The sequence below is a fragment of the Nuphar pumila genome, unplaced genomic scaffold (assembly GCF_984573655.1).
Source record: "Nuphar pumila unplaced genomic scaffold, dmNupPumi1.hap1.1 HAP1_SCAFFOLD_837, whole genome shotgun sequence".
NCBI classification, from domain to species: domain Eukaryota; kingdom Viridiplantae; phylum Streptophyta; class Magnoliopsida; order Nymphaeales; family Nymphaeaceae; genus Nuphar; species Nuphar pumila.
This window is the reverse complement of record NW_028323507.1, coordinates 13725-26947: the sequence shown is the minus strand read 5'-3', so window position 1 is coordinate 26947 and position 13223 is coordinate 13725. Positions and strand designations below refer to the sequence as shown.

Genomic DNA, 13223 nt, shown 5'->3' with positions numbered 1-13223 from the left:
GTTTCTTATGGCCCATTGAAAACAGAAAGCACGGAGCATGCCCGAGTCATTCTCAAGTACATGAAGTTGCCAATGTGGATGCCGTGAGATCTCAACAGATGCATCACCAAGACCATCGTTACATCACATAGACAAGCAAGAACTAGTCAATTCAGGCCGGAAGCAACCAAGTACTCACGTTCGAAGCAGAACAGCTCATTGACCCATGACCATCGCCAACATTGAGTGTGCGCTGTGCTTGGGCACAGCGCACTACAAGCCTTTCCAGCCGCACCGAAAACACAACATGGGCTGGCATGGGTGCCACCCGCCTCAAATTCACGAGGCGACTCTCCACGTGACCAAATATGATGCTCAGGATTGGCCAGTGAGAAGGTGGACACGCACTGTAGCGCGTACTGAAGTGCCAGGTTGGCACCAGCGGAGTGCCCCACATGTATGGCTCTCTCTACCCCTAGGCTCAGCAAGAGGGCCCTTGCGAGCTCGCAAGCCCCTTTGCTGCTGTAAGGGTTGGTCCTGTCGGGCAGAACGGTTGTCGGGCGCTCACTCAACCCAAACGGTGGCCTGTCAAATGCAACAATATGATACTTTGTGCCTCCAGACTCCAGCTGACGCAGCATGTACCGCCTGCAGACTCCCACCCTTCAAGGAGATACACTCATATTCAAGCACAGAGTCAATTTGTGCGCCTACTTGCATCATGTATGATGATGATGTATCTTGCCTGTTCCGGCTTTATTTGGGCAAAATGCCGGATGCCGCTAGCTACCAGTTGATCACTTCCGGGGTACGAGCGCTGCTATGTGGGCAGAGCTGCCAATGCTGCATACACCATCATACAGCGAGAATGATGGTGACTCACCAGTTGAACACATTTCCATTGAAGCCATGCCAAAGGCACAATGTCGGATGCATGGGGTTTGCACTCCCTATCTCCAAATAGTGAAGCTCCACGCCATCCACAATCATGAATTTGCTGTTGGGGGCTGCTAATTCCTTTCTGGGCCGAGTTTCTGCAGTGCAGCGTCTCGTCAGGTTCGAATTGTGGGTGAAGGAGACTCCCTCCGCTCTCTCTCAATCCCACCCAGGAATGCACTTCACCATCCAGCTCAATACGACACCAACACCTTTTAGAATGCCGTGTCCAGCAAGGAATTCGGCAGAACACCCCTCCTGAAGCTGTATAGACGAGCACATCTGCGGCAGGGCTTCCGCAGCAAAGGCATGCCAGCGTTGGAAATCGACTCACACACTGCCTGCCACTTGAAGGCGGGGTCTATCATGGTCAGTGGAGCGCCTGTGATGGTATTGTATGGAAGGCCGCAGGGCAGTGAGGAGAAATACTGTCACAGAGCTCGGTATAGGGCATGGTTGTGCACATGGGTTTGTCAGAAGCCGATCCAACATTGCTTTAACCGCGTTGCTTGGGGGGCAACTCTCTGCTGGGGCTGTGCTCAGATCCCTGCAGACAATCGCATCGCATACCTGGAAGCGGGATGGTCTGCGGAATCCAGGGCTCAATTATGTCCATGATCCATGGCAGCGACTCCTTCTGCGCCTGCTGCGCGAGGGCTTGAATCAATTCGATGTTGCTCCGTGCACTTGCAGTGCACCTGATGGAGGTGCGCATCCTCCTGCAAACCTCAACCTGGTGTTTCTGGTTTTCCTGGACGCTCAGCTCATCACATCATGGAGTGGCCCTTGTGATGTATGCTCTATACTGGGGCGTCACACGGTGCCCTGACCAGTGGCACATCTGGGCAACGTTAACAGCCCCTTGAGGACAAGATGTCAAAGCCATGGCAGATTGTGCGGCTTTTCAGCGCACACTGCCCACTCACATCGTCGTATGTTGCGCACTGGCTTTCGTGCTAGGGCGTCAAACCCTGACATAAGCGCAAGCGCAGTCGGTACGTGCACCTCGTAAGCCGGAAAATTGTCGCACCTGTTCCATGAGTTGTTTCGTATGCTATAAGCTGCATCCGTAGCGCACGCGGGTTCATGTTGCTTACTTTCCACCGATTTGTGCAACGTGCACCACAACATGATGAAGAAGTCAAGTGAACGAGATGCTGGTTACTCAGAACGGCCAGAAACGTTGCCATGACAGCATGTACAAAGGAGTCATGAAGCCTGGCACTCGAACATATTCTCCAAGAGTCTTGACATGACGGAGTCGCGTTCTGCTTTCGGCTTTCGGAGGTTCGCGTTTGACCTATCTCCAGATCGTCCGCATCTGAACGAAAGGACAGGGTTCCTTTAAACAGAGCACGCAGAACGCGGACGACAAACAGTCGGTTCAACACAATTTTGCCCCTGTCTACTACTCTTCTGAGCTTTACGTTACGTCTGGTCGTCTGTTGTCGCGGGGAAGAACACTCTCTGCAATCATGAGTGCTTGCCACATGCAAACCATGTCTTTTCCAAAAGGACAGGCTGCATTTGCTAATGCTAGATGCATACGTCATACTCGTGTCATCACTTGCCGTGCTGCATCCTCTTCTCGACGAGAAGTTGATTTTGCCGAAATTGGCAAGTTGGTCGGAGCCACAATCGCGCAAAGTGCGGTGATTGCTGGTGTTACATATGGGTTGGACAAGGTAAATCACAGTAGCTGTATATCCATGCTATCCTGACATGTTCGTATACCATTGCCTATCGAATTGAACTTGGTTTGAACCAAGGGATTGCGTGCGCCAGCGTGTGTGTTCTAGTGGGACTGGCCAGCTCTGCGCTGAATTACGCTGAGCTCGCCAAAGAGGGATTTGTTTGGTGCCAGCGGCGCAATGCCCCTGAGTGTCGCAATGTCGACTCTCGTCAGGGTTCTGAGCTAGCAAAACCTACTTGCCCGAAACCTGTGGCAAATCCAAGGAGAACCAACGGACCAGACAACAACTTGCGGTAATGCGGCTTGCACTTCTGATACAGAGATGAACAAAGAACGTGCACCAAAGGCATTGCATCGGCTTACCCACAGTGCAAGGTTCCATCACCTCACCTTATGTGCTTCATTCAGGTGATGCAGCTGGAGTCCTTCCCACAAGAGGGGATGTTACCATCGGTGGCAGTCTGGACATTTTTTGCATTTTTAAGTCTGAGGTCGAGGACATTTGGCTGTTTGGACTCAGCAAGGCCAAGCATGAAGTATGTCACCACTCCAACAAATGCAATGAAAAGCTGGACAAGAGGTTGACATAACCCTGTTTCTTTTTCCAGGCTCGCCAAAGTCAATGTGGACGTGTACCCAAGGTCGTGCGGTAAAAGGATGCATCATTCTCTTACAACGCCATTCCACCATTGATGTGCATGTGACTACAAGTCGCCCCCGCGAGACGAGCATTTGTGGAATAATCTCGTCGCAGGTGAATAAGAACCTTAACAACAGGGCAGGCAGCCACCCCTTGCCACGCCTGTCACACGCGTGGACCTGGATGGTGACTTACCTGGTGGTGGGGAGGTCCTGCTCCCACCCCAATTTGCTGCGCCTGAGAGGCCTGTGCACGGCTCATAGCAGCCACATGGAGTGTGTCACTGACTGCACAGAGATCACTATGGACTGAAGATTACATGATTGAATGGTTGCTGTGTTGCGCGTCTTTCTTCACAACATGACCAGGAATCTCCCCCCATCTCGCCTGTTGTGTGTCGTCAGCAGTGCGCCAGATGGGGATTGGGGATTTTGTACTGAAAATCCATACGTGTTTGGGCATCTGGACCTGAACATTGACAGGGTCTGACGAAACACTGACATGCTGAATGGTCAACTTTGCAGGGAGGGCGATAAAAGAGGATACGAAGACCGGAAGCTACCAAGCTGGACCCCGCCCAAAATCGCGTTCCCCATTGTGTGGACGGCCATTGCAGTGCTGAGAGCAACATCGGCAACCATGATCTGGCAAGCTTCTGACCAGCAGCTCACCGTGTTGCCTCTTTTAGCATTCATTGTCCACTTGGTATGCCCTTCTCTCCAAACGCATGCCCCTCGAGCCTTGACATGCACCTTCCTCCGGCCCCATAGCCAGTCCCACCATGCGGGCTCTCGTCTACGTTCACTGCTCTATCACCTCGATATCGTATCAAAGAAGCTCATCAGCGCATTGCACGTGATGATGACGATGTATCTTTTGTAGCTCGTGCCAGCGGCCGCGCGTTCATGACAGGCTGGCTTGGTTCCGACCGCTGACGTTCAATGAGTTGTATCACTTCGAATGTGCTGTCTTTGTTTCTTGTTGTCTATTTCCTGCCATTATTTATGTGATGAAATGATTTATCTTTTGTGCTGTCTTGGTTGCTTGTTGACATTTTCTTGCCATTTTCTACATGATGTAACAATGAATCTCTTCACAACACTACCGCATCCACATTGGCGACTCAAGATTTACTTGGGAATCAGGGCAAGTGTGTAGACAAAGCGCTAAATGTTTGAAGTTACAACGCACAAAAGACATTGCTAATATGTTTGAAACGCGATTTCAGCCTGGCTCGTCTCCATATATATATATATATATATATATATATATATATGGCATCCAAATCATCTTCCGCACATGGGCTGAATGTAAATGTACGTATCAACTCATGCTCAACCATGCCAGGAAAAGGTGCGGTGACCTTCAAATCGTGTTGAGCTTGATGGGCAGCATGCCAACAGCCCACCGGTGCAAGTTTGGCAAGTGTAAGGGACCATCTATCTCAGGATGACCAGTCCTACCAGTGGCACTGGTAGTGGACTGGCAGTGCGTGCCTCTCTCATTGAATATCACACGACGCATTCGCGCTTGAATTCTGTCAAATGTCTGCGTCGTAGAGAAAGAAGGCTGGGTAAAGTGTCTCGAGACACCAGCTGGCTGTGTGCAGTGTATTGGAGACACGTGGAACTACATCAACAATGCTCAAGGCAAGAAGGGCGTGGCGCTGGCTTTCAACCTAGCGTTTGTGTGGACGTCAGCAGCGCTGGTGGATGCTTTGTACTTCACCGTAGACACTAGGGCTGGCTTCACTCTGCTTCCAATGAACATCTGGTTGACCATCGCGGGTGCTCTTGTTTACTCCATCTGGGAGCTGAATGGACGCCAGGAGTTGCTGCCTTACAAAGCCACCGTCGAGTGATGGATTGAGTCTCAAAGAAAGAGCACCATCGTCCAAAGATGGCCTGGGTGGACAGCAACTGTGTCTGAGTGTTCGATGCCTAGATGCCTCGGCCAGGCCCATCGCTGCTGGTGGGAGCGCACATGTGAGGAGGCGGTGTGTTTTACACGCGAGGCGAGCTGCTGACACCAAACCGCTCAGCAAGTGCAAAGCACATTTGTGCTCGCATTCATGGGTTTGGGATGGGTTCTGACGTCAGGCAAGAGTCGCAGACAGGGGTGTCCTTGGTTTTTCGCTGGTGATACACTGACCTCGTGTGAACTATACTCAAGTCAAGCATGTGCACTAGTAGCCTTACATGCTAGTCTTACCTGGCACAAACACCGTGGAATCGCTTTCCAGCATTCAGTCAGTGTCCTTGTGTGCGGCTATCCTTATTCCTCGAGGTTTACACGTACTTGTTGAGAGTTAAGCCAACCATTATCCCATGCAAATGATGTGGCTAGCCATGACATTGGTGTTGTCGCTAAACCCATCGAGCCCGCCATACAGAGAAGCGCGGGAGTGCGGGCAGCAGGGCAAATGACACATCCTTTCACTACACTACCGCGTCCAAATGGACATGATGATGATGATGTATCTTTTCCAACACTACCGCATCCACATGGACATTGGCAACTCCAAGAACCACTTGGGAATCAGTGCTACCATAACTTTCATCTGAGGCATGCGTACCTGGACCAGCCTGGCTTACCATATCCTGACCTGACATGTCAGAGGAGATCAGCCACGGCTGACCAAAAACATCCAGAGGATAATCCGCAACACAAAACTCATTTCACAGGAGATCCTCATTTTCACCTGATCACAAGAACCGCTCTCGCCTAAAGTCACACCAAACACGTTCGAAACTGCCAAACGGCTCTCATATTTGTGTGGCTAAGAATCAAATAATCAACAGAAGCACATTAGTCAAGAGGCCGGTGTAGGCATTGGGCAAGAAAGCCATGGCTGATCAATTGACTCAGCGACCTGGATAGGTGCAGCACCCCCCAGACGGGAAGGCAATCAGGGAGGTTTGTGGCTAGGCAATGGAAATGACCGCAATCGATCAATATACAGACTCTGTATGATGCGGCCTGAGCTATGGTGATTCTGTCTCTCTGTAAAACGGAATATACAGAATCACATCCATTACTGCAGGCCTTCATCGCTTCATCTCAAGAGCCCCCACTCCGACGCACTTGTTGATTGTGTGCCTTCAGAGTCGCTCCAAGGTCAGACACAAAGTTGCCGATCACCTCCAACTGATACAATGGGTTGACCTCATCCGAGTAGCTGATCTTGGAGTTGGCCCGAACTCGGTTGAAAAGGTTCTCGGTCGACATGACAACCTGCATGTCTGACATCTCGGTCAAACACATGCCGACAGATGTTTGGCATCATAATGGTGTACCGCTCTAAACACTACCTCGTTTGGCATGATGATGATGTACGTTTCTGTAGCTCTACCTCGAGATCCACATCCATATGGTCAATGGCAACTCCAAGCACTACATCGTTCTTATTATAACGCGCATTGGACATTGGAACCGTGGCGAATTGGTCCTGCCCAGGGAAGAGGAAGCAATGAGTGGGATGCTAGCATCAGGCATGCATGGGATTCCCATCCTTTCGCACTGAGGGCCTGGCGTCTGGTCATGCACAGGCCACGCATTTGATTGCCATCGTTGAGGCGAGTAGCTGGTCTCATGCGCTGCCCAAGCAGTTGATCATATGCTCAGAGATCTCTTGGCAGTCAGAAGCCAAGTACGCAGGCAAAGCAATGCCATTCCATGCAATACAATGTAAATTGCCTGGCCGGCGCCTCAGCTATCAGCAGCGCTTTGTTGTCATGACAAAAGCCATCATGGCATGAACCAGTGCATCAAGCACACAGTCCAGGGTCACAGTGACTCTGAAGTTGTCAGGTGTTGTGCTTCTTGTGCTTGCCATGCAATTCTCACAGAAGTGTGTAATGCCCCTCACACACACCTGCCCGTACTCCAGCGTTTTCTGGCTGGTGACCTGCAGTGAGGAATCCTTGATGCCCTCCTGATCGTTGGCCTCCATGCGGATCGTCTCCAGCTCCTTCTTCAGCCGAGCGATTTTGTTGTTCAAATTCAATATCTCATCCGTTCTCTGCTTCACAAAGGTGTTCATCCCATTGCGGATCTGCTCTGTCTCCTCGCTGTTCGTCTTCTGTTGCAATTTGAGGTCCTCGTTTGTGAGGATGAGTGTTGTGTGCCGGTTAAGCAGCTCCCCTATTTCCTGATGGTCATCTGCCACTTCCAAGACTGACTCGAGGTAGCGCTGGTACTTAATGTTTCGGTCAACGACTTCCAGCACCTGCTCGCAGACAATGAACCTGTCATAAGCAAATATATAAGCCCATTGGCTATCACGCCACACTCAGTGGAGTGTGATGTCAGGCAGCATTATTCAGCATGTCGACATCTTAATGCTGCAGGGACTTCTTGACCGTCTCTAAGTGTCCATGACAAGAACAAAACAAACTGGAAAAAGTCAACGGTCAAAGGTATGGGCACCTCCTGACCTGCATGATTTGAGGAACAAGGTCGCCAACAAGAAACACGCCATGGCTCATGTCATGAGCAAGGCCGCTAATACCAGAAACATGGGCTCGAAGAATACCACATCCCCCAATGTGTTATCACTTTAGTGAAGCCCTGTTGCTTTACTGCCCAATTGCGTACACCGCCATATCCATGTGTGCAGGAATGCGACTTTGTGAACGTTCTCAGTAGCCTCTGACCTGCAAACAGGGCAACCTACCTGCTCGCACTCGTGTTTCAGAGAGTCCAAAGTTTGCTGAAGCTCCTGGATCTCCTTTTCTTTCTGCTGTCTCAGCTGGATGTCTTCTTTGGCCTTCTTCTCTGCTCTGCTGATCTTGGAGTCGTTCTCCTGCAGGAATTTCGAGAACTTGATGAGGGACTCCTGCAGGTCGAGATCCTTTTTCTTCAAGCTCTCCTCCTGCCGTTTGAAAATCTCCTCCTTTCGGCTGAACCCCAGCTTCTGGTGCTCCAGCGCTTCCTGCACCTCGAACATCTGGCGCCTCTTCTCCAGCAGCCTTGTTGCTGGAGACACATGTTCCAGCACCAGCATGTGTGGCATTGCCCTGCAATAGACGTGTTGCCTCATTATCTGTATTTTTATTCGACATAATATGCAATGAACCCGTTCAAATCGAGTCGCGGAACGGTGGGATTGACAGGGTCCGTGATGATGGTCCTTGGACTTGACGTTGGCAATCAGCACCACTGGCATGACGTAGCCTGAAACATACATCTTCCCATGCATAACAAGCATGTATTTTGAAGACATATTATGGACATATGTGCAAAGTCAGGTAACACACGACGTGGAAAAAGAGTCCCCTTTTTTTGTACGCACCTCTTCTTCTGCAACTTCACGAGGAATTGGTCGCTCTGCATCTTTCCCTATTGCGGTGATACTTATCGAACGACAAAAATCAAAATCTCACGCTCTGGAGTTATTCCTGTCTCCTACTTCTCAGACTGTCATTCCGTTCGCAGAGGGCCATCCCTTGCAACGGGCACAAGTGTGAGTGCGAAGCACGCGAGGTGACTGTCGCCGCAGCAAATACGCTGTCGACATGGAAGCGTAATTGTCTTGTAAGTAATTTTGGGCTGGGCTACTTCTGCATAGCTTGGGCAGTAGAGCCACGGGACGATCCTGGGAAACTTCACCCTATAATCAACTGCGCCGAAAAACATGCGAGACTACATCTGCAGACCCAAACATTAAATAGTGGAGTTCTCTTGCCTGCAGAGCCAATGCACAAAAACGCTCTCCTTTCACAGTTTGGTAGTTTCTGCGTGCGTGAGTCACTAGGTTCACGTAGGGTGCAGTGGCCCTTGGCAAGGGCCTTGCCGAGTGCACCAGCTTATGAGCAACGCAAAGGCTATACTGTGCTTTTTCCTTTACGTCGCAGTGTTCGTACGCTTTAATGCATGTGGGCATGAAGTGTTTTAGCAATCAGCCGTCACGAGCGGGCGTGCGCCCCAGAGGGCAGCTACTAGTCGTAGCATCGGGTAGGCCCTCGTTTGGGAATGATAGCGGCCGTTTAATCCTTCCTGGAAATCCGCAACGTTCGGAAAGGCCCTCCGGACTCATCATGCCTGGTACTACCACCCGAAAGCTTCCTCCTCCTGGCCAGGGCAACTTCCCTGAGCTCGCGGATGAGTATGCAGCAGGACAGCCGGCTGTTCTGCGAAATTTTCGGCCTCCAGCAGGTAACGAGAGACTTTAGCTCGTTGATGGGGACTACGCCAACCGTTTGGGGCTCCTTGAATTCTCGATATTTGTGCACGCCGTCAAGGCTGTTTATTTAGAACCATGAACATGCAGCGTTTCAATGTCAGCCTGCAATGGTCGCGTTAGGTGGGATGCGGCATATTTGGCAGCATGTCCGCGCACCCTACGCACATGCCCGTTTGTGCAACAACAAGCCAATCGACTCGACATCAGCGCTTCTAGCCATTTTAAAGAACTAAAAGACATTTGTGAAGTTTGACATGATATCATACGTCATGGCAGTCTGTACATCCTGTGATTGGGATGGTTGCCATTGGGGAAGGAACAGGGGGCGTCGTGATGTCCAGGAGCACGCGTAGTTCCCTCGCTTGCAAGTTGTAGTCGATGGGTTGACAAGGAACATTGACAAGCTTTGCGTCGTTTGGCTGGCTACATGGGAATATGCATGTGCGCACATGTCAACAACGAGCCATCAGTTCATATCACGATATGGTGCATCTGTCCTCCTGTAGAGTGGCAAAGGACACAGAAAATCGCGTGGGGTCATGATAATGCTTGAAAATCACGATGTTTGGGCTGTATGGAGCACATGCATGTTTGGGCCATGCAGCCGAGCACTCTTTTCAAAACTCGCCCTGGTGGGAGTTACTGGGCCTACATTTGATTCTCAAGTAGTTCTTGGAGTTGCCAGTGTCCATTTGGCTGCGGTTAGTGCCGTAGAAAGATACATCACATAGTCGTGGCACAGGATTAAATCATGAGCGAGATGTATAAGCCTGCTGGAGATCGTGGATTTGTTTAGGGGTGTGCCTGGATATAGCCAGAGAGGCTCAACAGTGTTCACAAACCACAGCAGTCTGCTGGAAACTCCCCTCTGCACAAAGGACGGTGGCAATTCCAAAAAAACCAGGGACAGCAATAGAGTGTCGGTTTGTATTGCAAGGTACTGCAGCTCGGGCTGGGATGAAATACAGGGTCTACCATCATTGGACCTTCTCCATGGGCGGGGCATGTGTTGACATGTCTCAAGAAGCTAGAAGGCAGCGCTTAGCCAGACTGGCTTTTAACTCCTTTACGCGTCCACAAATTTTATGCATTTCTGGGCATATGGACCCGCAAATTACACTGTCTGGCGAAACACTAGCTTCGGGCTTGCCGTCCCCGTGTTCGCAAGTCACCTCAGGATGTTAACCACAAGGGGAACAAGCACCCCAGCAACGAATGCAAGCAAGTGGAGTGGCAGCTGTGTGACTGTTTTGAGACCACCAGCAAGGGGAACCCCTGACACAGTAGCTTTTGTTCACAGTGCTCTAGGCATTTGGCACAATTGACGGCATTCGTCTCGTGTTATTCGCCGAAGAAAGCAGCCTTGTCTGACGCTCTCGAACACTCCGATGCAGGCTTCATGAACGACGCCGGACCGGAAGAGGACCCGACAGCGGGCAAGACGACACAAGAGCTCATATCGAGGTTGACTTCGCGCAGCGATTACTGGTTCTCACTGGCCAAGTCGCTGCCTCGGCCTCTACCGCGAGGGGATTGACGGATCTGTCCTAGAGGAGCTCATCAGCCTCACGCCTGCTCGCCAAAACCTTTGGATTGTCGCCGCAAACGTTTACAACTCGCTGCGGGTACGATCATTCACACGAGCCAAGCTTCTAAGAGAGCCAGCATTGTTCTGCCCTGCAGGCGCGGCTGCTGCCAAGAGCCAAGACAATAAGAGCCGTGCTTTGCCAGAATTGGGTTTGAAACCCCTGTCTGCGCCAGATAACACGCATTTTCAAGGATTCAGACCCACCAAGCAAATTGCCTGGCACAGTGCTGGGTAAGAGAGCACGTTCTCTTTGTCATCATTGACCTGCTGTCATGGCAACGTCTCTCTGCATGTTCCCAATGTCAACAGAGAAGGCAGGCATTTCAAGAGGTCAAACAGCAGCTTGTTCGGCACTCATGATTGCGGCGGGAGAGAGGCGCTGGTATTGCTATCATCATTGGTTCCAATGATGGTGTTGTTTTTAACAACGCTGCTGTATTGTCTACGCATCTTACATACAGGTCAGAGTGTAGCTGTTGTCACTCACACTGAGACAGGGGAGAGTGACAGAACGCTGCTCTTGAACTGCTTCTTGCAGATAGGCTGCAATTTTCAGGGCGTGTACCCCTATTGTGTGTCTATTGAGGAATACTGAGGCGCTCTCCTGCGATCACTGGCGAGTAGCGCTTTGCCAGACCATGAGACTCGCGGGTCCAGTTGCCTGGACTGCGCATTATTTTGGGACAGATCCCAAATAATACGAGGAGGAATGTCAGAAGTGGGTGTCGAATCCGGTTCTGGCGAAGCACTGCTGTCGAGACAGAGTAAGAGGCAGTGCAAGCGCCTCATCTGTGCAGATAACGGGCAAGCTGAGCAAGGAGCAGTTGTCGTACTTCCACAACGAGGAGCATGGGCCAGAGAGCCTCATGGAGCTTCGGTTCCTAGATATCGAACGCCGCCTGGAGGGGGCCCGCTACATAGCGGACAACCAGTTGGGCCCCTCCGACTCCGCGCTGCTGGGGCGAGCCATCAAGGAACACGAGAGGCGATTCGAGACCAACGAGGGCTTCTCAATGTCTGCCGGGGACTGCCTAGCGTTCAAGTACTTCCGAGACGCTGTAGAGACGCGCAATCCGGATGATGCCATCCGTTACATCAGTATGCCTCTGCCTCACTTTGCACAGCATGCAGTGCCATCCACTACATCAGTATGCCTCTGCCTCTCTTTGAACAGCATGTACGTGCTTTGCAAGGCAGCTGTTTGCATGGAAAATGCTTGTCTCTGCATATGCTGCCTCTGCGCCCTTAAAGATCCCCTCGTAGCCCAACTTCGACGCCTGCTGGGTGCACGGCTGCGTGCGCCACTTGTCAACCTGTACAAGAGCGTATATTTGGTACCAGAAATGTTGGATTTTCTTATCTGACAATGTACGTGCAGATCCAACAAATGGGCTGCCAGCTACGCTTTTGTACAGCCTTAGCCACGTGAACGGCTGTCTGCTCAGCCTGCTCAAGTTGCATTTGGTGTCCTCAAGGCAGCAAGGGGAGATTGCAGCAATTGCTGATCAGGAAACCCTCGGTCGTGCTGTCGTGCGGAATGTATCAGGGATACATATGTGGAACCCTTTTCTTTTATACGAGACAAAGCATATGGCTGCACCGCTGATCTCGACCTCGAACTTGAGCCGGGGTCTTGTCTTCGTCACATTGTTTCATTCATTTTTCTGGAATCCTTAGGGCAGAGGTGTCTGGTATGCTGTATACTGCACTACTGCATCCACATGGTCATTGGCAGCTCAAGGTGCAAGTGGGAATCAGTTCTCTGCCATTACCAGTGATATATAGCCATGCTCATTCCGCTGCGCTTGGAACGAGTATGGCCATCCATGACCTGACATGTCTGCATCCTGTGTACAATCTTTTGATAGCAAGGTGAGCACTCTGAAGTCTCTTGTTTTTGTCCCTTTATCTGTGGTTGAGAAGTGTTTTACCTGCCATTTGTAAACCCAAGACTGCACGGCACTGAATGCAGGAGGATACCTGGCTGCCGATGATGATCAGGTGTCCAATACCACAAGATAATTCTCCATGTCTCAATTGGATGCGCAAGGAGCTATTGATCGAAAGCGTCTTGTCGTTTGCAAGTGCACACTCTGATGAGCGGATTCCAGGGGATGTTGTGAGTTGTGATTGGTGATGTACATACTGATCCCGGCCCGGCAAGCGCTGAACAGTCAGCTGCGGTGCAGATGTGGGGCTGAGG

General features: G+C 51.0%; 2 protein-coding genes across 2 annotated transcripts; one reads left to right on the top strand and one right to left on the bottom strand.

Annotated features, from left to right (window-relative positions):
- Nucleotides 1-2414: 2414 nt before the first annotated feature.
- Nucleotides 2415-5109, top strand: LOC149809725 (uncharacterized). The gene is made up of 4 exons (XM_089994655.1): nt 2415-2600; nt 3017-3144; nt 3773-3953; nt 4858-5109. The coding sequence occupies exons 1-4, from the start codon at nt 2415-2417 to the stop codon at nt 5107-5109; spliced, it is 747 nt and encodes a 248-aa protein (XP_089850781.1).
- Nucleotides 5110-5871: 762 nt separating this feature from the next.
- On the bottom strand, nt 5872-8262 carry LOC149809724 (cilia- and flagella-associated protein 73-like). Its single transcript, XM_089994654.1, has 5 exons — nt 7924-8262; nt 7123-7476; nt 6333-6482; nt 6138-6251; nt 5872-6027 (listed from the first exon to the last, which is right to left on the bottom strand). The coding sequence occupies exons 1-5, from the start codon at nt 8260-8262 to the stop codon at nt 5872-5874; spliced, it is 1113 nt and encodes a 370-aa protein (XP_089850780.1).
- Between the last annotated feature and the right edge of the window lie 4961 nt (nt 8263-13223).